Genomic DNA, 25193 nt, shown 5'->3' with positions numbered 1-25193 from the left:
TTAGGCTGTGACAATAACTATGTCTGTATCTCCCCCTACTGGTCTTAATGTATTCCACTGTCAGAAAATCATGTACTGTAAATTCCCTCCTCTCTCCACAGATCCCTGCCGATTTCAATGCCACTCAAACTATGGCCTTTGACGGATGTTACCATGACAATGACATTGCCCTGACGCCCTTCCCAGAGCTGCCCAATACCCCCAACACAGAGCGGCGTAGGACGGCCACGTCAAGGAACTCTGCTGCAGAGCCCCCACCCACAGAGGGCACAAGGCTACGACGCAAAAAATCCATCAAACACAACCTCAGCTTCATCATGAGCAACAGCTACATGATCGACTCCTACTCCAGAGTCATCTTCCCCATGACCTACCTGCTGTTCAACATCATCTACTGGAGTTTATACTCATGAGCTATAGATGCACACTGTCAGCCTACCTGCAGTTCTCATACAGATCTGCATCCAGTTGAGTGTGTACTCTACTAATAAAGATCGACAGAGCTATACTACAGAACTATAGTGCAGAACTACACTGCATAACTACACTACATAACTATACTGCAGAACTATACTGCATAACTATATTGCATAACTGTACTAGATAACTATACCACAGAACTACACTACAGAACTACACTGCATAACTATAATAGAAAAACTAAACTACAGAACTATACTACAGAACTACACTTCAGAACTACACTGCATAACTATACTACATAACTATATTGCAGAATTATACTGCAGAACTATACTACAGAACTATACTACCATACATTATCTAGTAGGTTATTCACATTGACAACAGCATCATCATCAAGCCATTGTATTCTGCCACCCACTGGATTATGACCTTAACCACTGGTGTCTACCAGAGTGCATTGTGGGAGTTTTGGACAGTCAAGCCCTACTGAAGAAGAGAGACTATTGAGTAAACCTGCTTTTCATTAGAAATCTGGGTTCAGGTGGGAAGTTGGTGGTGCTGTTCATGGGAGTATTTCTATTGTAATTAGGGTTGCATACTGGTAATTTACCAAAAGTACTAGATTAATTAATTGGTAATCTATGGCAATGGTAACTTTGATAATTTATACTTGAATAACTTTAAAAATATATATTATTATATAGTAATCACTTTTTATATGTGACCATATTGTCTAGTGGATAGACTATGGTTCAAGAGAAAATTGCCTAATTTAATTTAAAACGCATCTAATCAACAATGAAATTACTTTCAATTAACTCTGAAACTCTGCAACTCTTCCAACTATTTACTTTTTTCACAACTGCCACCAGTTTGGCGCCAAAACATTTACAAAGACATATTGAAATAGTTAAATAAATAAGTGTGTAAAGAAAACATAAAGGATATTTCATGCTGAAACCCTCATATTAAACTCCAATGGTATTAATTAAATTGATGGTTTATATTTAGGATAATGTTTTACAGATTCGTCATTCTATTTTTAAAATGTTAGAATAATAATAATTATATAAAAATATAATTAACATATATCTTATGAAAATATCTTGATTCTGAGTAGAGTGTAAAAGAGGTTTATCTTAAATTAAATTAAATCAGATAGTGACACAGTGTTGGTATTAGCTTATTTTCATTATATTTTTTATTTAACCTTTATTTAACTTATGCCTCTGAAGAATGTGAAGAAAAACAATAAAGTATGTAGAATGCTGTCAAAAGATGCAGCTCATGAGGATCTGTGAATGGGGGTTTTCTCTGTGCTAGATACCCTTTCAGTACATGTATTTATATTCACAATCATAGGTGCTAGCCCAGACGAGTTCATGATAGTATTGCTAGATCAACCGGATGGAATCCATGAGCATGCTGGCTCTTTGGTGATGTCCCATCTCTTCAGTGTGATCTGTCACACACTTCAGTTAAACTACAAAATATAATAATATATTATTAAAAAGTAAAATAATATGAAACACACTGTGTCACGTAAGTCCATTCCCCCACCAGCCTACCTGGAAGCCTCTATTCAATCCGTATCGCAGAAGTTCAGCATTACAGTGTGATTGAAATTTAAAGGCAACGTTCCCGCGTTAGCGAAGACTGCATTCACGGTAAATGCTGCACATGTCGGCTCAATCGGAAATTACCATAACATTTATATTGCACAATCTGTAACTCATCAGCGATACAGGTTGAATAGAGCCCCTAGTATTTCACAGGTGTCAGGGTGCTCTCTAACTCTGAGTCCTAAACTGTCTGTTTATCTCGTTGAGGAACACGTCTGAGTTGGGCTCTTCTAGGGCAGTGATGGTTCTGTCGTCAAATGGACTACCTGCAATAGGACACAACAGAGTTACAGATCATTCTGCACAAGTTACTGTATCCAAATCATTAGAGGGGTACACTAAATATACAAAAGTATGTGGACACCCCTTCAAATTAGTGGATTCAGCTATTTCAGCCACACCCGTTACGTACAGGTGCACACCGCCATGCAATCTCCATAGACAAACATTGGTAGTAGAATGGCCTTAATGAAGAGCTCAGTGACTTTAAATGTGGCACCGTCATAGGATGCCACCTTTCCAACAAGTCAGTTTGTAAAAGTTCTGCCATGTGTGTTATTGTGAAGCGTAAACGTCTAGGAGCAACAACGGCTCAGCTGCGAAGTGGTAGGCCACACAAGCACACAGACCACCGAGTGCTGAAGCGTGTAAAAATTGTCTGTCCTCGCTTACAACACTCACTACCGAGTTCCAAACTGCCTCTGGAAGCAACGTCAGCACAATAACTGTTCGTTGGGAGCTTCATGAAATGGGTTTCCATGGCCGAGCAGCCACACACAAGCCTAAGATCACCATGCGCAATGCCAAGCGTCGGTTGGAGTGGTGTAAAGCTCGCCGCCATTGGACTCTGGAGCAGTGGAAACGCGTTTTCTGGAGTGATGAATCACACTTCACCATCTGGCAGTCCGACGGACTGGGTTTGGCGGATGCCAGGAGAACGCTACCTGCCCGAATGCATAGTGCCAACTGTAAAGTTTGGTGGAGGAGGAGTAATTGTCTGGGGCTGGTTTTCATAGTTCGGGCTATGCCTCTTAGTTCCAGTGAAGGGAAATCTTAACCCTACAGCATACAGTGACATTCTAGACGATTCTGTGCTTCCAACTTTGTGGCAACAGTTTGGGGAAGGCCTTTTCCTGTTTCAGCATGACAATGCCCCCGTGCACAAAGCACGGTCCATACAGAAATGGTTTGCCGAGATCGGTATGGAAGCACTTGACTGGCCTGACTTCAACCCCATCGAACACATTTGGGATGAATTGGAATGCCGACTGCGAGCCAGGCCTAATCGCCCAACATCAGTGCCCGACCTCACTAATGCTCTTGTGGCTGAATGGTGGCAAGTCCCCGCAGCAATGTTCCAACATCTAGTGGAAAGCCTTCCCAGAGGAGTGGAGGCTGTTACAGCAGCAAAGAGGGGACCAACTCCATATTAATGCCCATGATTTCGACCAGCAGATGTCCATATATTTTTGGTAATGTAGTGTATTTCTGAGATGAACTCCTCTGCGTTGAAGGACCACGTATAAAGTCAGTTAGTTACGGTGGATGGACTTCCAGTGTCCTATATCCTGTTGTCTGACCCATATTGGTTGTTAATAAACCCTGATTCCCCCTCCCTCAATGCCTACCTATTCCTCCACTGGGCCACTCCGAGGAGTGGTTGGCCAAGGAGGAGGAGATGGAGGAATGGTTGAACTGGGAGGAGTTGTCGGAGCGGAGGGACGTGGCTCTGGTCACTGACAATGACTTCTTCCCTGTCTTCTGTGTTGCAGTGCGGCTCCACTCTGTGATGAGAAAAGAAGAATGAAATGAAATCCTCACGTCAGTTAAATGACATAAAATATCTCAATTTAGGTTGACATAGAATGTTCTGCTTTTTTACCCTAGAGCACTGTGATTTCATAAACAAACCACACGTACAGTGGGGAGAACAAGTATTTGATACACTGACAATTTTGCAGGTTTTCCTACTTACAAAGCATGTAGAGGTCTGTAATTTTTATCATAGGTACACTTCAACTGTGAGAGACTGAATCTAAAACAAAAATCCAGAAAATCACATTGTATGATTTTTAAGTAATTAATTTGCATTTTATTGCATGACATAAGTATTTGATACATCATGAAAGCAGAACTTAATATTTGGTACAGAAACCTTTGTTATCAATTACAGAGATCATACGTTTCCTGTAGGTCTTGACCAGGTTTGCACACACTGCAGCAGGGATTTTGGCCCACTCCTCCAAACAGACCTTCTCCAGATCCTTCAGGTTTCGGGGCTGTTGCTGGGCAATACGGACTTTCAGCTCCCTCCAAAGATTTTCTATTGGGTTCAGGTCTGGAGACTGGCTAGGCCACTCCAGGACCTTGAGATGCTTCTTATGGAGCCACTCCTTAGTTGTCCTGGCTGTGTGTTTCGGGTCGTTGTCATGCTGGAAGACCCAGCCACGACCCATCTTCAATGCTCTTACTGAGGGAAGGAGGTTGTTGGCCAAGATCTTGCGATACATGGCCCTATCCATCCTCCCCTCAATACGGTGCAGTCGTCCTGTCCCCTTTGCAGAAAAGCATCCCCAAAGAATGATGTTTCCACCTCCATGCTTCACGGTTGGGATGGTGTTCTTGGGGTTGTACTCATCCTTCTTCTTTCTCCAAACACGGCGAGTGGAGTTTAGACCAGAAAGCTCTATTTTTGTCTCATCAGACCACATGACCATCTCCCATCCCTCCTCTGGATCATCCAGATGGTCATTGGCAAACTTCAGACGGGCCTGGACATGCGCTGGCTTGAGCAGTGGGACCTTGCGTGGACTGCAGGATTTTAATCCATGACGGCGTAGTGTGTTACTAATGGTTTTCTTTGAGACTGTGGTCCCAGCTCTCTTCAGGTCATTGACCAGGTCCTGCCGTGTAGTTCTGGGCTGATCCCTCACCTTCCTCATGATCATTGATGCCCCACGAGGTGAGATCTTGCATGGAGCCCCAGACCGAGGGTGATTGACCGTCATCTTGAACTTCTTCGATTTTCTAATAATTGCGCCAACAGTTGTTGCCTTCTCACCAACATGCTTGCCTATTGTCCTGTAGCCCATCCCAGCCTTATGCAGGTCTACAATTTTATCCCTGATGTCCTTACACAGCTCTCTGGTCTTGGCCATTTTGGAGAGGTTGGAGTCTGTTTGATTGAGTGTGTGGACAGGTGTCTTTTATACAGGTAACAAGTTCAAACAGGTGCAGTTAATACAGGTAATGAGTGGAGAACAGGAGGGTTCTTAAAGAAAAACTAACAGGTCTGTGAGAGACGGAATTCTTACTGGTTGGTAGGTGATCAAATACTTATGTCATGCAATAAAATGCAAATTAATTACTTAAAAATCATACAATGTGATTTTCTGGATTTCTGTTTTAGATTCTGTCTATCACAGTTGAAGTGTACCTATGATAAAAATTACAGACCTCTACATACTTTGTAAGTAGGAAAACCTGCAAAATCGGCAGTGTATCAAATACTTGTTCTCCCCACTGTAGGTCACTGTTTATTGCAAGATGTAGGTCAACAGGTCTTACCTGAGTTCTCTGCCAGTCTCAGTCTACCACAGCAGAGATAAGTCCTCCACTGCCTCCTCACGTTCTCCTTCACAGCGCAGTGGAACACAAATATAAAGAACCCTGCAAGAGAACACAAGCTCCAGGTTAAGTATCAATTGGTTACACACTTCCTCATGAAACCCCACAAGCCGTTTGTCCTCTCTGAGGATAGAACATTTAGGCAAATTTGGAGGAGCTCTAAATCTCACCTTGAACGGAGTTGAAGATGCAAAAGAAGTACATGAAGGCCAGGTTGACGGGCCCCCAGGCGAAGAAGGCAAAGCCCCAGGTGAGGCCTAGGAGTACTGTGATCCCAACCACACTGCGCAGGTCCTGCAGCGCGTTACGGTGCCTCTTGTTGTTGGGGTTCTGCCTCTTTATCCGACACAGCTGAACCATCACTACCACAAACATGATGAGGTTGATCAGGAAGATGACACAGAAATAGGCCACAACAGATACGTAGAAGGCAACGTCGTTCTTCAGCCAGCAGCTGTGGGAGAAAAATGGAGAGAAGATGTATGGCTTACAATAGAGTATAACATATATATAACATATACACTACCATTCAAAAGTTTCGGGTCATTTAGAAATGTCCTTGTTTTCGAAAGAAAACTGTGTAGACATTGTTAATGTTGTAAATGGCTATTGTAGCTGGAAACGGCTGATTTTTAATGGAATATCTACATAGGCGTACAAAGGCCCATTATCAGCAACCATCAGTCCTGTGTTCCAATGGCACGTTGTGTTTGCTAATCCAAGTTTATCATTTTAAAAGGCTAATTGATCATTAGAAAACCCTTTTGCAATTATGTTAGCACATCTGAAAACTGTTGTACTGATTAAAGAAGCAATAAAACTGGCCTTCTTGAGACTAGTTGAGTATCTGGAGCATCAGCAATTGTGGGTTCGATTACAGGCTCAAAATGGCCAGAAACAAATAACTTTCTTCTGAAACTCATCAGTCTATTCTTGTTCTGAGAAATGAAGGCTATTCCATGCGAGAAATTGCCAAGAAACTGAAGATCTCGTACAACACCATATCTCAGACTGCCCATCTTAATCTTTTATATTTATTGGCCAGTCTGAGATATGGCTTTTTCTTTGTAACTCTGCCTAGAAGGTCAGCATCCCGGAGTCGCCTCTTCACTATTGACGTTGAGACTGGTGTTTTGTGGTTACTATTTAATGAAGCTGCCAGTTGAGGACCTGTGAGGAGCCTGTTTCTCAAACTAGACACTCTAATGTATTTGTCCTCTTGCTCAGTTGTGCACCGGGGCCTCCCACTCCTCTTTCTATTCTGGTTAGAGCCAGTTTGTGCTGTTCTGTGAAGGCAGTAGTACACAGCGTTGTACGAGATCTTCAGTATCTTGGCAATTTCTCGCATGGAATAGCCTTCATTTCTCAGAACAAGAATAGACTGACGAGTTTCAGAAGAAAGTTATTTGTTTCTGGCCATTTTGAGCCTGTAATCGAACCCACAATTGTTGATGCTCCAGATACTCAACTAGTCTCAAGAAGGCCAGTTTTATTGCTTCTTTAATCAGTACAACAGTTTTCAGATGTGGTAACATAATTGCAAAATGTTTTTCTAATGATCAATTAGCCTTTTAAAATGATAAACTTGGATTAGCAAACACAACGTGCCATTGGAACACAGGACTGATGGTTGCTGATAATGGGCCTCTGTCCGCCTATGTAGATATTCCATTAAAAATCAGCCGTTTCCAGCTACAATAGCCATTTACAACATTAACAATGTCTACACTGTATTTCTGATCAATTTGATGTGATTTTAATGGACAAAAAAATTGCTTTTCTTTCGAAAACAAGGACATTTCTAAGTGACCCCAAACTTTTGAACAGTAGTCTATAAAACATATATAAAACAAACATATATATAACATATATAAATGGATATATCAAATAACATTGTTTTTGTCACATGCTTCGTAAACAACAGGTGTAGACGTATCAGCTATCCTATTATGCAAATGTGAGTATCGGTATACATTTCATGATGCACATACACGCACTTTATGCAAAGACTCCAACTGTAAATCGGCATGTTAAATAGTGAACAAAATGCAAGGGACTCACAAGTCATCTGTAGGGGAGCCATCTGAGTACTTTCCGTAGCCAACAAGGCCGTAGTTGTCCTCATCAACAGCAATAACGACGATGACCACAAGGAGTGGGACGCCTATGATGAGAGACAACAGACTACATTGAACTGTAAGCAACTGTTACTTTTACTTGCAAATGGTGGCTGTTTTTCACTATAATGAAAAAAAGCCAATAATTGTTTCACCTACCCCAGCCGAGGAGCGAGAACTTGAGCATGTAACGTGGTATGTATGTGTTGAAGACCTTGACGAGGGCCAGGTACATGTGGACGGCCTCCAGGCCCATCCAGGTGAAGGAAGCCAGCAGGAAGTAGTGCAGGAACCAGGCGGTGGAGATGCAGAGGCCCACAGAGTCGGGGTAGAGGGCCAGCCACCCGTCCACCAGGAACACCAGGTTCAAAAACAACAGAGCCACACACAGCTGGATCAGGATCTTAGATGGGATGTCCTTACGCAGTTTCCTACAGGAACACATTGAAAGGTATTAAGATTGATATTACATTGATTAGAGTTTTTTTATATGTCTTTGTATTTAGATCAGCTCTCCAAGTGGGTGTCATCATGGATATCCTGCGCTCAGACTCACCCAAAGGCCAGGTAGGTGAGCAGAGTGATGGAGAGAAAGCTGGAGGAAATGCCACACCCGATGTAGGTGATGTAGTTGAGGATTGTGGCCTGGAGACAACTGGTTATGTCCGTTCTGGACATGTCCTGTCAGAAGAAACACCAAAAACATGTTATACACATTAAATCATTCTAAAAACAAGTCTGTTGACAAAGACTGAATGGAAGAGATCACATTACAACCGTGTCTCAGAATGGACTCACCAGTAGCACACCAAAGCAGGTGAGATGGTTGCAGGCACAGATAGTCTCATTATCTGTGCTGTTCCTGACAGAGCAGCCATCTCGGTTCCAGCCTCCTGAGCCATCTAAAAAATAAAACAATTACAGTGGGGAAAAAAAGTATTTAGTCAGCCACCAATTGTGCAAGTTCTCCCACTTAAAAAGATGAGAGAGGCCTGTAATTTTCATCATATGTACACGTCAACTATGACAGACAAAATGAGGAAAAAAAATCCAGAAAATCACATTGTAGGATTTGTTATGAATTTATTGGCATATGATGGTGGAAAATAAGTATTTGGCCAATAACAAAAGTTTCTCAATACTTTGTTATAAACCCTTTGTTGGCAATGACACAGGTCAAACGTTTTCTGTAAGTCTTCACAAGGTTTTCACACATTGTTGCTGGTATTTTGGCCCATTCCTCCATGCAGATCTCCTCTAGAGCAGTGATGTTTTGGGGCTGTCGCTGGGCAACACGGACTTTCAACTCCCTCCAAAGATTTTCTATGGGGTTGAGATCTGGAGACTGGCTAGGCCACTCCAGGACCTTGAAATGCTTTTTTACGAAGCCACTCCTTCGTTGCCCGGGCGGTGTGTTTGGGATCATTGTCATGCTGAAAGACCCAGCCACGTTTCATCTTCAATGCCCTTGCTGATGGAAGGAGGGTTTCACTCAAAATCTCACGATACATGGCCCCATTCATTCTTTCCTTTACACGGATCAGTCGTCCTGGTCCCTTTGCAGAAAAACAGCCCCAAAGCATGATGTTTCCAACCCCATGCTTCACAGTAGGTATGGTGTTCTTTGGATGCAACTCAGCATTCTTTGTCCTCCAAACATGACGAGTTGAGTTTTTACCAAAAAGTTATATTTTGGTTTCATCTGACCATATGACATTCTCCCAATCCTCTTCTGGATCATCCAAATGCACTTCAGACGGGCCTGGACATGTACTGGCTTAAGCAGGGGGACACGTCTTGCACTGCAGGATTTGAGTCCCTGGCGGCGTAGTGTGTTACTGATGGTTGGCTTTGTTACTTTGGTCCCAGCTCTCTGCAGGTCATTCACTAGGTCCCCCCGTGTGGTTCTGGGATTTTTGCTCACCGTTCTTGTGATCATTTTGACCCCACGGGGTGAGATCTTGCGTGGAGCCCCAGATCGAGGGAGATTATCAGTGGTCTTGTATGTCTTCCATTTCCTAATAATTGCTCCCACAGTTGATTTCTTCAAACCAAGCTGCTTACCTATTGCAGATTCAGTCTTCCCAGCCTGGTGCAGGTCTACAATTTTGTTTTTGGTGTCCTTTGACAGCTCTTTGGTCTTGGCCATTGTGAAGTTTGGAGTGTGACTGTTTGAGGTTGTGGACAGGTGTCTTTTATACTGATAACAAGTTCAAACAGGTGCCATTAATACAGGTAACGAGTGGAGGACAGAGGAGCCTCTTAAAGAAGAAGTTACAGGTCTGTGAGAGCCAGAAATCTTGCTTGTTTGTAGGTGACCAAATACTTATTTTCCACCATAATTTGCAAATAAATTCATTAAAAATCCTACAATGGGATTTTCTGGATTTTTTTTCTCAATTTGTCTGTCATAGTTGACGTGTACCTATGATGAAAATTACAGGCCTCTCTCATCTTTTTAAGTGGGAGAACATGCACAATTGGTGGCTGACTAAATACTTTTTTTCCCCACTGTATATTAATTGTAAGAGGTAGTCTTCGTTTCATATATCACTGGGACCGAGCTCCCTGCCATCCAGGACCTCTATGCCTGTCACGGTTCAGACAGACGACAAGAGGACCACAATTGCGTCACACCAGAAAGTTTATTAAAACTTAAGGGAAAAGGGAAGTAGGGAGTGAGTGAAGGCTCCAGGGGTTATCCCGTCCAATGTGCTGGGTCTGTGCCCCCCAGTGGCAGCGATGCGTCCGATGACGCCGGTGGTTGGTGGTCCAGAAGTCCTGGGGGAGGGAAACACAGACACAACGGGGCGGATGAAACAAGGCAGAAGTACAGTTCAAGGGAAATCCAAATACGTTGTAGCAAGGCAGAAGGCTGGTCAGAGTTACCGGGGTCGAAGAGTAGTCAGGAGTCGTAATGGCAGAAAGCAGGTCTGGTTTTCCTGGGGCAGAAGAGTATCCAAGAATCAGGCAGGTCCGGGGTCACAAAACAAGGGGTGAGCCAGAAGCGCGAGCACACAGGTTCCGGGGTGTGAGCTTTGCAGACGATCTGACAAAGGAGAGCTGCAAGACAGGACTTTAAATACTGGGAGAGGTTAGTGGGTAATGCAGCGCAGCTGGCAGAGTAATTAGAGCCGAGCAGAGCAGGGACAGGTGGAGCTAGTTAGGCTGAGTAGAGAGAGAGAGATGAGCAGAGTGGAAGATAGTGGAAGCACATTAAGGTGGTAACCCGGTGGAGTGAGAGGGCTCATGACAGAACCCCCCCAAGGGACGGCCCCAGAAGTCCCAAGAGCAACACCACGCCGGGCGGGAGGAGGGGAGCCGGAGGAGGGCTAGAACTCCTCCGAACGGTCCGAGCGAACGCCCTCATCCTCGGAGGAAGCCGGAGGGCCGTGGTCGGGAGATGGGACAGGTCCCGAGACAGGATCAGGCACAGGACAGGAAGCCGAGCGGGCAGGACGGTTAGGGGATCCCTCTGGGGCGGCCCCTACGGATTGCAGGTTGATCAGGATGCCGTTGGTGGAAGGCGGTGATGAGAGTCCTATCCACAATCCGACTAGCTGGCACCCAGGTCCTTTCCTCAGGTCCATAGCCCTCCCAGTCAATGAGGTACTGGAGACCCCTACCCCTCCGTCTGGACCGAAGCAGGCGGCGGACGGTGTAAACCAGACCACCATCGACGAGCTGTGGAGGAGGAGGACAAGGCGCAGCAGGGACCAGCGGACTCTCATGAATGGGCTTAATCTTAGACACATGGAAAGTGGGGTGCACCCTCATGGAATTAGGCAGTTGGAGCCGGACAGCAGTTGGGCTAATCACTCTTATGATAGGGAATGGGCCAATGAACCGAGGTGCCAACTTCTGCGACTCCACCCTGAGTGGCAGGTTCCTTGACGACAACCACACCCTTTGACCAACATGGTAGGTGGGAGCAGGGATTCTCCGGACGGTTGGCCCCGGTAGTGTAGCTGGCAACGGATCTGAGAAGTGTGGCTCGGGCCTGTGACCAGGTGCGGCGACATCGACGGGCAAACGCAAGTGCAGATGGGCAAGTAACCTCCCCTTCCTGACTGGCAAATAGAGGAGGCTGGTATCCATAAACACATTGGAAAGGGGACATACCGATGGCAGAGCAGGTCAGAGAATTGTGTGCGTACTCCACCCATGTCAATTGCTGCGACCAGGAGTGGGGGTTGCGTGAAGTCATGCATCGCAGTGCCTTCTCGAGCTCCTGATTTGCCCGCTCTGACTGCCCATTGGATTGGGGATGGAATCCGGAAGTCAGACTGACTGTGGCTCCCAGCAGGTGACAGAACTCCTTCCAAAAAGCGGAGGAGAATTGTGGACCACGGTCAGAAACTACATCCCTTGGCAGTCCGTGGATCCGGAAGACGTGTTCCAGGACCACCTGGGCGGTCTCCTTGGCGGTTGGGAGCTTGGGGAGGGGAATGAAGTGTGCCATCTTGCTGAATCGGTCAACTATGGTGAGAATGACGGTCTTGCCCCTTGAAGGGGGCAGCCCCGTGACAAAGTCAAGGGCGATGTGAGACCAGGGACGTCTGGGCACAGGCAGGGGCTGCAGCAATCCGGCTGGGGGCTGGCAGGACGACTTGTGTTGGTTGCAGATGGGGCAGGCTTGGACGAATTCCCGTACATCCTTTCTCAGAGCGGGCCACCAGAACCTCTGGGCGAGCAGGTTGTAAGTGCGGGTGGAGCCAGGGTGACAAGCTAGGCGGAGTCATGTCCCCACTGAACGACCTGGGACCTTAGGTTTTCGGGGACAAAAAGGCGGTCAGCTGGGCAAGTGCTGGGACCGGGCTGGTTACGGAGAGCCTCCAGCACCTGTTCCTCAACAGCCCAGGTCAGAGCTGCTACGATGCAGGGACTTGGCAGAATCGACACAGGATCCTTGGAGGGGTTGTCATCCTTCTGGAATTGACGGGAGAGGGCGTCTGGCTTGGTGTTGCGTGATCCAGGCCGGTATGACAGAGTGAAATTAAACCTGGTGAAGAACAGGGCCCAGCGGGACTGCCTGGAGTTCAACCGTTTGGCCGTGCGGATGTACTCCAAGTTCTTATGATCGGTCCAAACGAGAAATGGAATGGTGGACCCCTCCAGCCAGTGACGCCACTCCTCCAAGGCAAGCTTCACAGCCAGCAGCTCTCGGTTCCCTATGTCGTAATTGCACTCAGAGGGGGACAACCGACGTGAGAAAAAGGCACAGGGATGGAGCTTCCTATCCTCCGCAGCCCACTGAGAAATCACAGCACCAACTCCCACATCCGAGGCGTCCACCTCCACAATGAATTGCCGGTCCACGTCAGGCATCTGGAGGATGGGAGCGGAGGTGAACCTTACCTTGAGGGTACTGAAGGCCTTGTCGGCTGCTGGGGTCCAGGTGAAGGGTTGCTTGGTGCTGGTTAGAGCAGTGAGAGGGGCAGCAACGGTACTGTAGTTCCGGATAAACTTTCTATAGAAGTTAGCAAACCCCAGAAACTGTTGCAGCTTCTTTCTGTTCTCCGGAACTGGCCATGAAGTGACTGCTGATACTTTGGCAGGATCCATTTGGATACTTCCCTCTGCCACTATGTACCCCAGGAAGGCCACTGTCTTGACGTGAAACTCACATTTCTCTGCCTTGGCGTAGAGGGAATTCTCCAGAAGACGATGAAGGACTTGCTGGACATGGCGGGTGTGTTCAGACAGGTTTCTGGAGTAGATTAAGATGTCATCCAGGTAAACGAAGACAAACTTGTTTAACATGTCCCGCAGTACATCATTCACTAGAGCCTGGAACACAGCAGGAGCATTGGTGAGGCCAAAAGGCATAACCAGATACTCGTAGTGGCCTGTTGGTGTATTGAATGCGGTCTTCCATTCATCTCCCTCCCGGATCCGCACTAGGTGGTAAGCGTTTCTGAGATCCAACTTGGTAAAAACAGTGGCTCCCTGGAGCAACTCAAAAGCAGAGGTGAGCAGAGGGAGAGGGTAACGGTTTTTCACTGTGATGTCGTTGAGTCCCCTGTAGTCGATGCAGGGGCGAAGAGATCCGTCCCTCTTCCCCACAAAGAAGAAGCCAGCACCAGCCGGAGATGAAGATGAACGGATCAATCCTGTGGACAGAGAGTCATTGATGTAGTCCTCCATGGACCTTCTTTCAGGAGCAGACAACGAATAAAGACGGCCCCTTGGAGGGGCTGTTCCAGGGAGGAGGTCGATGGCACAGTCGTACGGTCGGTGAGGGGGCAGAGATGTGGCTCTTGCTTTGTTAAACACTTCTCTGAGACCATGGTAGCATTCTGGGACATGGGAGAGGTCAGGAGCGGAGTTAGTAGGTACTGGCCGAGGGGGTAGTGCGGCAGCAAGCAGGCAGGTTCGGTGGCAGTCCTCTCCCCACTCCCTGATCACCCCGGTCACCCAGTCGAGCTGAGGGTTGTGCCGGCGGAGCCATGGGTAACCCAGGATGAGGGGTTGGCCTGGAGAGGGGAGCAGGTGAAACTGGATAGTTTCTTGATGGTTTCGGATAGACCCATCAAGACCGGGGCCGTGACATGAGTGACCGATCCGAGTAAGTGTCCGTCCAGTGCCCGGGCAGGAATAGGAGGTGTCAAACGGAGGTTCTCCAGTCCCAGTTGGCGTGCCAGCTTGATGTCCATTATGTTGGCTTCGGCGCCAGAATCCACCAGAGCAGCCAGGGTGTGAGTTGAGTCAGAGAGGCGGAGGTGAACTTGCAGCAAGGGTTTGCGGTCGGAGGACTGGATGGTCATTGAGCTCAACCGGACTCCCCTATGCCCGGTGAGCTTCGGCTTTTAAAGGGCAGGTTACCACACGATGTCCATCACCTCCACAATAGAGGCAGAGGTTTGAGGTGAAGCGGCGCTGGCGCTCTGCAGGAGTGAGAGAGGCTCGCCCAATCTCCATAGGCTCAGACTGATCAAGCTGACTTGGGTGAGTGGCAGTAGCTGACAGGAGCCCAGTCGGATCTCTCCGAATGCCGGTAGTTGGTGGACCTTGGCGCCCCCCTCTCACGACGACGGGTCTGTATCCTTCTGTCGATCCGGACAGTCAGTGCGATGGCTTCATCAAGAGTGGAAGGCAGTTCATGGGAGACCAACTCGTCCTTGATATAGTCAGCCAAGCTATGGAAGAACGCGTCCACCAACGATGGTGTGTTCCAAGAACTTCGTCTTGCCAGGGTTCGGAAGTCGATGGAATGGTCTGCGACTGTACGTCTGCCTTGTCGAATACTGAACAGTTCACGAGACGCCTCTGCGGTTGGTGAATCCAGGTCAAACACCTTCAGCATCTCCTCAGCAAACAGGTCGAAGGTTGCACATGCGGGGGGTTTGACGTTCGAACTCTGCTGTTCCCCAGAGTCGAGCTCGGCCCGTCAGGTGAGTGATGGCATACCCGACCCTAGCCCCTCCGTGGCGAAGGTCCTTGGCTGCAAGGAGAACTGAAGTCGGCAGCTAGTCAGGAATGGCCGGACCTGGGTAGAATCGCCGTTGAACCGCTCGGGGTTTCCAATCTTGGGTTCCGGGGCAGCGGCTGCAATGACCGGGGCAGGTAACTCGGAGGCAGGGCTGGTGGGCAGACTGGCTGGGGTAAGGTTGGTGAGGAGTTGGATGATCCTGGCGAGTTGTTGTTGCTGCTGCTGGGACTGCTGCTGGTGCTGCTGGAACTGCTGATGCTGTTGGTGGCCGACCTGAAGCAGAGAGGTGATGTCGCCGCTCATGCGGCCTAGCTCTCTCTCAGTGTGTTCCAGGCGTAGCATGGCGGTGGGTTGCTCAGGTTCTTCGGTTTCCATGTCGGGGGAAGTGTGCGCTGAGTCCATGAGGGTCAGATCGTACTGTCACGGTTCAGACAGACGACAAGAGGACCACAATTGCGTCACACCAGAAAGTTTATTAAAACTTAAGGGAAAAGGGAAGTAGGGAGTGAGTGAAGGCTCCAGGGGTTATCCCGTCCAATGTGCTGGGTCTGTGCCCCCCCAGTGGCAGCGATGCGTCCGATGACGCCGGTGGTTGGTGGTCCAGAAGTCCTGGGGGGGGAGGAAACACAGACACAACGGGGCGGATGAAACAAGGCAGAAGTACAGTTCAAGGGAAATCCAAATACGTTGTAGCAAGGCAGAAGGCTGGTCAGAGTTACCGGGGTCGAAGAGTAGTCAGGAGTCGTAATGGCAGAAAGCAGGTCTGGTTTTCCTGGGGCAGAAGAGTATCCAAGAATCAGGCAGGTCCGGGGTCACAAAACAAGGGGTGAGCCAGAAGCGCGAGCACACAGGTTCCGGGTGTGAGCTTTGCAGACGATCTGACAAAGGAGAGCTGCAAGACAGGACTTTAAATACTGGGAGAGGTTAGTGGGTAATGCAGCGCAGCTGGCAGAGTAATTAGAGCCGAGCAGAGCAGGGACAGGTGGAGCTAGTTAGGCTGAGTAGAGAGAGAGAGATGAGCAGAGTGGAAGATAGTGGAAGCACATTAAGGTGGTAACCCGGTGGAGTGAGAGGGCTCATGACAATGCCAGGCGGTGTCAGAGGAAGGCCCAAAAAATTGTCAGACTCCGGTCACCCAAGTCATACTATTCTCTCTTCTACCGCACGACAAGCGGTACCAGTGCACCAAGTCTGGAACCAACAGGACCCTGAACAGCTTCTACCCCCAAGCCATAAGACTGCAAAACAAGGCTGCTAAATAGTTAATCAAATGGCAACTCGGACTACCTACAGTGAGGGAAAAAAGTATTTGAAGTATCCTGATTTTGTACGTTTGCCCACTGACAAAGACATGATCAGTCTATAATTTTAATGGTAGTTTTATTTGAACAGTGAGAGACAGAATAACACAAAAGAATCCTGAAAAATGCATGTCAAAATTTTTATAAATTGATTTGCATTTTAATGAGGGAAATCAGTATTTGACCCCTCTGCAAAACATGACTTAGTACTTGGTGGCAATCACAGTGGTCAGACGTTTCTTGTAGTTGGCCACCAGGTTGGCACACATCTCAGGAGGGATTTTGTCCCACTCCTCTTTGCAGATCTTCTCCAAGTCATTAAGGTTTCGAGGCTGACGTTTGGCAACTCGAACCTTCAGCTCCCTCCACAGATGTTCTATGGGATTAAGGTCTGGAGACTGGCTAGGCCACTCCAGGACCTTAATGTGCTTCTTCTTGAGCCACTCCTTTGTTGCCTTGGCCGTGTCTTTTGGGTCATTGTCATGCTGGAATACCCATCCACGACCCATTTTCAATGCCCTGGCTGAGGGAAGGAGGTTCTCACCCACGATTTGACGGTACATGTCCCCGTCCATCGTCCCTTTGATGCGGTGAAGTTGTCCTGTCCCCTTAGCAGAAAAACACCCCCAAAACATAATGTTTCCACCTCCATGTTTGACGGTGGGGATGGTGTTCTTGGGGTCATAGGCAGCATTCCTCCTCCTCCAAACACGGCGAGTTGAGTTGATGGCAAAGAACTCGATTTTGGTCTCATCTGACCACAACACTTTCACCCAGTTCTCCTCTGAATCATTCAGATGTTCATTGGCAAACTTCAGACGGGCCTGTATATGTGCTTTCTTGAGCAGGGGGACCTTGCGAGCGCTGCAGGATTTCAGTCCTTCACGGCGTAGTGTGTTACCAATTGTTTTCTTGGTGACTATGGTCCCAGCTGCCATGAGATCATTGACAAGATCCTCCCGTGTAGTTCTGGGCTGATTCCTCACCGTTCTCATGATCATTGCAACTCCACGAGGTGAGATCTTGCATGGAGCCCCAAGCCGAGGGAGATTGACAGTTATTTTGTGTTTCTTCCATTTGCGAATAATCGCACCAACTGTTATCACCTTCTCACCAAGCTGCTTGGAGATGGTCTTATAGCCCTTTCCAGCCTTGTGTAGGTCTACAATCTTGTCCCTGACATCCTTGGAGAGCTCTTTGGTCTTGGCCATGGTGGATGGTTTGGAATCTGATTGATTGATTGCTTCTGTGGACAGGTGTCTTTTATACAGGTAACAAACTGAGATTAGGAACACTCCCTTTAAGAGTGTGCTCCTGGGAGTCAGAAATCTTTCTGATTGAGAGGGGGTCAAATACTTATTTCCCTCATTAAAATGCAAATCAATTTATAACATTTTTGACATGCGTTTTTCTGGATTTTTTTGTTGTTATTCTGTCTCTCACTGCTCAAATAAACCTACCATTAAAATTATAGACTGATCATGTCTTTGTCAGTGGGCAAACTTACAAAATCAGCAGGGGATCATATACTTTTTTCCCTCACTGTACATTGACCCTTTTTTTAACTAACTCTCTTGCACTGACTCTATGCACACACACACTAGTCTCTACCAACACACTCACTTACACTGACACCCCAACACAAACACATACACACCCCATCACACACATACACCCACACACCCATAACATGCGCACATATGCATACTGACGCCACACTCACACACACACATACACTTTCACACTCACCACATACGCTGCTGCTACAGCTCAGTCTATTATCTATCCTGTTGCCTAGTCACTTTACCCCTACCTATATGTACATAGCTACCTCAATTACCTCGTACCCCTGCACATCGACTGGGTACTTACTGGTACTCCCTGTACATAGACATGTTATTTTTCCTCTTTATTGTTACTTGTTATTCACTCTGTATTTATTTCTCGTGTCACTATTTATATTTTATATCTTTAACTCTGCATTGGTGGAAAGGGACTCGTAAGTAAGCATTTCACTGTTCGTCTACACCTGTTGTTTACGAAGCATTTGACAAGTAACATTTGATTCTGATTTGACACAAGCGGAACACTTACCATTCATGCCAAAGTCCCAGAAAGCACATGACACCACGAAATGTGCCTGTGTGGACAAATGATAAAGAGAAGACAGTGTGTCAAGGATTCATTGAGATAACAACATTTACATTACATTTTAGTCATTTAGCAGACGCTCTTATCCAGAGCGACTTACAGGAGCAATTAGGGTTAAGTGTCTTGCTCAAGGGCACATCGACAGATTTTTCCACCTAGTCGGCTCGGGGATTAGAACCAGCGACCTTTTGGTTACTGGCACAACGCTCTTAACCACTAAGCTACCTGCCGCCCCAAGGTGACAGATATTAAATAGTTTCTCAAGAAGTCACATCCTGGACATAGTTAATAAGGTTTTGACTAGAATGTACAGTGTGTGTTTGTTTGACTCACTGGGATGGGTTCAGTGTTCCTCAGGGTGATGACCACGTCCTCCTGCAGAGATTTGATTGACAGGTTGGCCACACTGGCCCCCAGGATTCCACTATTCAGCCTGCTGTCTCCCAGGGCTCGGTCCTGGGGAACAGTATGGAAAGAATCGGACAATTACTATACTAGTCCTCTGGGGTGTGAGGTTTTTCAACTATGCCACGCTTCAATTCTACTCCAGCAGATCATACAGTGGAATATGGTATTGTTTGGAGTACCTGGAACACAGTGCTCTGCTGGTAGAAATTGAACTGGAGTCTGGAGGCTTGTAGCTGATGCTCAGGGGAGAGGTTCGCTGTGAGGGAGGAGGGGAACGTGACGGAACCCTGAGGGAGGGAGGATGCCTCTGCTCTCACACTCCTCCTGGCTCTGCCGTCTCCACGGATCTACAGGGGACACATTTCTCTATGGTTAACACATAGCAATAAACAGGGGTTATGAGTTTACATACCAGCCCATACCAGACCACACCAGACATACTGTACTGTGCAAAGATAATACATGCAGAGTGAAGGATGTCTTACATTAGATTTGCATGCATTTTGAGGGCAACCAAGGTTACAGTATTTCCTATTCAGTATTTCCTTACTGGAAGGTTTAGGTCATACCTGCACACTGTTGGGGTCTGGGATGGAGAAAGATGTTCTCTGGAAATTAGTGCCGTCCACCGTTTTGACAGCGAGAGCGACCGACTTGGTTAAAATCGTAGCCTCTTCCTGAACGACCAGCTTCAGGCCCACCGTATCAACAATCCCAATGATCCTGGTAGAAAAATGAACTGTTACTGTGATGTGCAGGCTAGTCAAAGCCATTTCTAAGCTTTCTTTCTGTTTCAAGGAAATGTAGAAACAGTCTCTTTACAGACTTTGTATAAGTAATCATTTCAGCTACAGCTCAACAGGCAGCTCAACAGGCAGCTCAACAGGCAGCTCAAACGGCAGTTCAACCGGCAGCACAACAGGCAGCACAACAGGCAGCACAACAGGCAGCACAACAGCCAGAACAACTGCACAACTGTAGATTGTTCAGCTCCAGGTAGCTCACTTGGTGGAGGAGGAGGCCAGGGTGTCAGAGGAGGCACCCAGCAGGTTGCTAACGATCGTGACAGAGATTTTCCCCAGAGCCAGGCTGACGTTGGGCCCAGCCAGCAGGGCCTCTAGGTGGGACACCAGCTGGTCCACCTGGGAGGAGTTGAGCTTGGACACGTCACTTGTCAGACCCAGCAGCTGGTTGGACTGCTCTTCAATACTGGCTGTTGTGGTGTTGTGTGCTGTGGGAAGAAGGATCCATAATAAAAACAAGTATGTTTTCAGAGCGGAACTTTGACTATGGGTCTAAATGTTAAATGGAAATTAATGTAACAGCAGCAGCTATGACAAGTATAGATCAAAGATCAGAGTGAGTTAGGATGCCAGTGGTTACCTGCGGTGGTTGTTATCACAGCTGTTGTGGTGTTCACTGGTCGAAGGATGGGTGTTGATGAGTTTGCAGTGGTATTACCCAGGGTAGATGTGGCAATGGTCATGGTTGTGGTGGTGTTTAGCGATGGATGAATGGGCTGGATGGTTGTCGTTGTGTTGGTTTGTGTTGTGACTATAGTGCTAGGAGCTGATGTGGTAGTATTTGGAGCTGATGTTGTAGTATTTGGAGCTGATGTTGTAGTATTTGGAGCTGATGTTGTAGTATTTGGAGCTGATGTTGTAGTATTTGGAGCTGATGTGGTAGTATTTGAAGCTGATGTTGTAGTATTTGGAGCTGATGTGGTAGTATTTGGAGCTGATGTGGTAGTATTTGGAGCTGATGTTGTAGTATTTGGAGCTGATGTTGTAGTATTTGGAGCTGATGTTGTAGTATTTGGAGCTGATGTTGTAGTATTTGGAGCTGATGTTGTAGTATTTGGAGCTGATGTTGTAGTATTTGGAGCTGATGTTGTAGTATTTGGAGCTGATGTTGTAGTATTTGGAGCTGTAGAGGTGGTGTTTAGTGGAGGTAATGTTGTGTTCGATGGGAGGGAGGTGGTGTTTTGTTGTAGAGTGGTGTTGTTTGGAGGAGACAGTGTAGTTGTTGCAGGAAAAGTGATGTTGGCTATTGGGCTGGGTGAAGTAGGAGGAGGTGTGGGGTCTCTGTCACACATTTCATTCAGGAGCACACACACAATTTCTCCTTGATTGCTAAAAAGAGAAAAGGACAGATAAATGTACATCTTTAGTACAGTAATAGATTAAGTGTTACAGCTTAAATGTACAAATAACAATGTGCAACGTGCTTACTCTCCATCATTTACAGTGTTTTACATGATTACAAAATGTGTAACAAGGTTTTGCCGTCTTTGAAGCACACAACGAGAGATTGGACTGACCAGACAAATTCGCCATAGTTCTCCTCTACAGCCTCACAGAACTCAGAGTGGTTGAGGCTGCTCTTCGCTGAGCTGAAGGTCGAATTCAATAGATTTCCACTGAATCCTGGCCAGCTACAAATTCCTGTGTGAGATATATGAACACAAACAAACAGCCAGACACATATTGTATAATGTATATGAATAACGACACAGATGCCCTCTGCCTCCAGTTTCCATGGTAGGGCTACTCACCCGCTCGCGTCACCTTTCCATCATAGTCAATATCATGCTCATCATTGAACACATTCATCAATGCAATACTGACTGCACATATAGGCACCGAATGGTCAAGGCACACGATAACACTGCAGTTTCGGAGACTGGTAAGAAAACAGTAATAGTATAGTTATTAATAAGTATTAAGACCATCGTCACTGCACATCGAGGGCGGCTGTCTTGAATGTAATTTAAAGGTTTTGTGCCTGCAAGGATTATGGGAACTCACTTTGTCTCTGTGCCAACGCATTCCACATGAGCAGACTGTGGGAAAACAACTCTGAATAGGTCATAAGGTCTCAATTTATGTCACACCACGAGTGTGTGACAATAAGTTAGCATATGGTTCATTTGCAGTGCAACATAAAACAATGAGAGTTCATTGTGGGGTTGGGTTATTAACGCAATGCAAAATTACCTGATAGATACTTGATATGCTGGGCAGAGGACAAGGGAGACTGTAACAGAGAATTATGTCAAAATATCAAACATGGTGTGGGAGGTATGGTGCTATAGGTACTGTTGGGGTTCATTAAGGCTGTAATGATCTAATTAGAAAGTGTGAGCATATTGACAATAAGCAGAGAGAAAACAGGTAGCTTAGTGGGTAAGAGCGTTGTGCCAGTAACCGAAAGGTCGCTGGTTCTAATCCCCGAGCCGACAAGGTGAAAATCTGTCGATGTGCCCTTAAGCAAGGCACTTAACCCTAATTGCTCCTGTAAGTCGCTCTGGATAAGAGCGTCTGCTAAAATGTAAAACTGTATTAAAACAGATGAAGAAATTAGGAAATACACTGAGATGTTGTGGCAGGGTCGTGGATTTTTTAGCTGATCAACCTGGGGAAGGAATGAATGAAAAAGGAATTAATAAAGGCTGGTAGCTTACGTTTTAAACACACACACATATACACTGAGTGTACAATACATTAGGAACACCTGCTCTTTCCATTACATAGAATGACCAGGTGAATCCAGGTGAAAGCTATGATTCCTTAATGATGTCACTCGTTAAATCCATTTCAATCAGTGTAGATTTTTAAGCCTTGAGACAATTGAGACATGGATTGTGTATGTGTGCCATTCAAAGGGTGAATGGATAAGACAAAAGATTGAAGTGCCTTTGAACGGGGTATGGTAGTAGGTGCCAGGCACACCGGTTTGAGTGTGTCAAGAACTGCAACGCTGCTGGGTTTTTCACGCTCAACAGTTTTCCGTGTGTGTTTCCCAAGAATGGTCCACCACCCAAAGAACATCCAGCCAACTTGACACAACTGTGGGAAGCATTGGAGTTAACATGAGTCAGCATCCCTGTGGAATGCTTTCAACATCTTGTAGAGTCCATGCCCCGACAAATTGAGGCAGTTCTTGAGGGCAAAATGGGGTGCAACTCAATATTAGGAAGGCGTTCCCAATGTTTTGTACACTCAGTGTATATGCATGCACACAGACAGTGCACGTACACACAAACACACACACACACACACACACACACTCTCATACAGGTAACTGCCAAAATAAAGAAAACAGCATCAAAAAGTGTCTTAATAGGGCGTTGGGCCAGCACAGCTTCAATGCACTTTGGTATAGATTCTACAAGTGTCAGGAACTCTATTGGAGGGATGAGACACCATTCTTCCACAAGAAATTCCATCATTTGGTGTTTTGTTGATGGTGGTGGAAAACGCTGTCTCAGGCACTGCTCCAGAATCTCCCATAAGTTTTCAATTGGGTTGAGATCCGGGGACTGAGACGGCCATGGCATATGGTTTACATCGTTTTCATGCTCATCAAACATTCAGTGACCACTTGTGCCCTGTGGATGGGGGCATTGTCATCCTATGGGGTCATAGCCATGGGAGCCAAAATAATGGCCTGCCCAGCATTTTTATACATGACCCTAAGCATGATGGGATGTTGAGTCCTTAATTAACTCAGGAACCACACCTGTGTGGAAGCACCTGCTTTCAATACACTTTTTATCCCTCATTTATTTTGGCAGTTACCTGTATATGCATATCTGCACTAACTCACCAGATTGACGATGTGTGAAATGTGTATAGCAGAATCTGTGATCTGTATGTCCAAGGTGTAGTACGCAGCTAAAAAGAGAGGGAGGGAGAGAGAGTTATCACATGGTGGGAGATTAAAAAGTGTAGTGGGTCCATCACAGTATCAGTGAACTTATCAGTTGATTTTTTAAATATTTCACTTACCTGTACCATAGCAATAAGCAGAGCAGTTGCAGAAAATCATCACCCCTGAAAAGCAGGAATAAGATACTTATCAAGATACAGACAGATATGTGTTTTAAAAACCCACTGAAGGTTGAAATGGCAAATTAATTTGTCTACCAGTGTAAATGTGGATAATGAGTATTATCACATGGGTAAATAAATTTGTTTTTACCAATGGGGGGTTTAGGGGGCTTGCCACAGTTCATTTGGGTTTGATTCCCAAGAGGTACATAAACAGTCCCTGCATGTCCACTGTAAGATAAAACATGTTCATATGAGAAGATGGATACACTATTTATTCTATAGAAACTCTACAAACACAGAAATAACAGCATAGTATTTACTTTTCCAGAGTGATATCCAGCTTACCATGAGATATTGACAGGCCCTGGAGACTGACAAGTGTTTGGGAGAGGGAGGGTGCCATTGAGTGAGCCATTGCACTTCGCAAAACCATTACTTGGAGGCAGTTGGCCTGCACTATGACACAGACCCTTAGCTACAACCAACAAGCAACAGACGTGAGGCTCTGATAAGGACATTTACATTTCTGTGAGACATTTCAGATTCACATTAGGGTCAGTGTCACTCACCCACTCTCTCCACTCTATTTCCCACAATATAGGCTTGTATGGGGCTGTTCTCCGCAGCCAACCACAGGGCCCGCTGGACACAACAGGGAAATGTGGACTTCCTCAGCTTCAGCAGCACAGTGCAGTTAGTCCTCCTGGAGGGATAGGGGGCAGTATTAAGACGTGGAGCGAGACAGAGGATGCTGAACTGTAGTATTGAAATTAGTCTTTCAACAAACCTGATCCTTGTTTTATTATTGACGCATGTCACTTCAATGTCCTGTAAAGATAAGAGTTTTGATTCAACTCACATACTTTCACAGAAAAAGCAAAAGTACCCTCTAATGTTCACATGCACATTGAGGCAGGTTTGTCTGGAGAGAGATCTAGTCTTACTTGAAACAGGCTGGCAGCAGTCCTATTTCCACCTTTGTGCTCTTTACTGCAGAACAAACAATTAATGAACATAGTTAGCTTAGAAGAGATTAATGTTTTGATATTCAAACATCATATTCTGCACATCTACTGTATATTCATTAATGAACAATAATGACATGTGACTGAATACTTTACCTAGTGGTGCTATGTGGCCAGTTGACAGACATGGTATAGCTGGGAGAATGAGTTGTCATGCTGTGGTTTTGTGATGGTGTAGTCATGCTATGGTTGTAGAGTGTGGTAGTCATGCTATGGTTGTAGAGTGTGGTAGTCATGCTAAGGTTGTAG

General features: G+C 46.3%; 2 protein-coding genes across 3 annotated transcripts in view; one reads left to right on the top strand and one right to left on the bottom strand.

Moving 5' to 3' along the window:
• Positions 1-1977, top strand: part of LOC121579546 (gamma-aminobutyric acid receptor subunit rho-3-like) — a 30067-nt gene extending 28090 nt beyond the window's left edge. For both annotated transcript variants that reach the window (XM_041894233.1, XM_041894232.1), the window contains one exon: positions 102-1977. In XM_041894233.1, the coding sequence (XP_041750167.1) occupies positions 102-413 (312 nt within the window). In that variant the 3' untranslated portion in view covers positions 414-1977. The remainder of the gene's footprint in view (positions 1-101) is intronic.
• A 239-nt stretch (positions 1978-2216) lies between these two features.
• Positions 2217-20570, bottom strand: LOC121578922 (adhesion G-protein coupled receptor G2-like). The gene is made up of 14 exons (XM_041893224.1): positions 20468-20570; positions 20090-20315; positions 19654-19807; positions 19264-19431; positions 19010-19132; positions 18620-18665; positions 8591-8694; positions 8349-8473; positions 7952-8223; positions 7737-7839; positions 5846-6129; positions 5616-5717; positions 3677-3832; positions 2217-2314 (listed from the first exon to the last, which is right to left on the bottom strand). The coding sequence occupies exons 1-14, from the start codon at positions 20568-20570 to the stop codon at positions 2217-2219; spliced, it is 2064 nt and encodes a 687-aa protein (XP_041749158.1).
• Between the last annotated feature and the right edge of the window lie 4623 nt (positions 20571-25193).

This window comes from Coregonus clupeaformis, chromosome 13, assembly GCF_020615455.1.
Source record: "Coregonus clupeaformis isolate EN_2021a chromosome 13, ASM2061545v1, whole genome shotgun sequence".
Lineage (NCBI taxonomy): Eukaryota > Metazoa > Chordata > Actinopteri > Salmoniformes > Salmonidae > Coregonus > Coregonus clupeaformis.
This window is presented reverse-complemented; position numbering and strand designations above follow the sequence as displayed.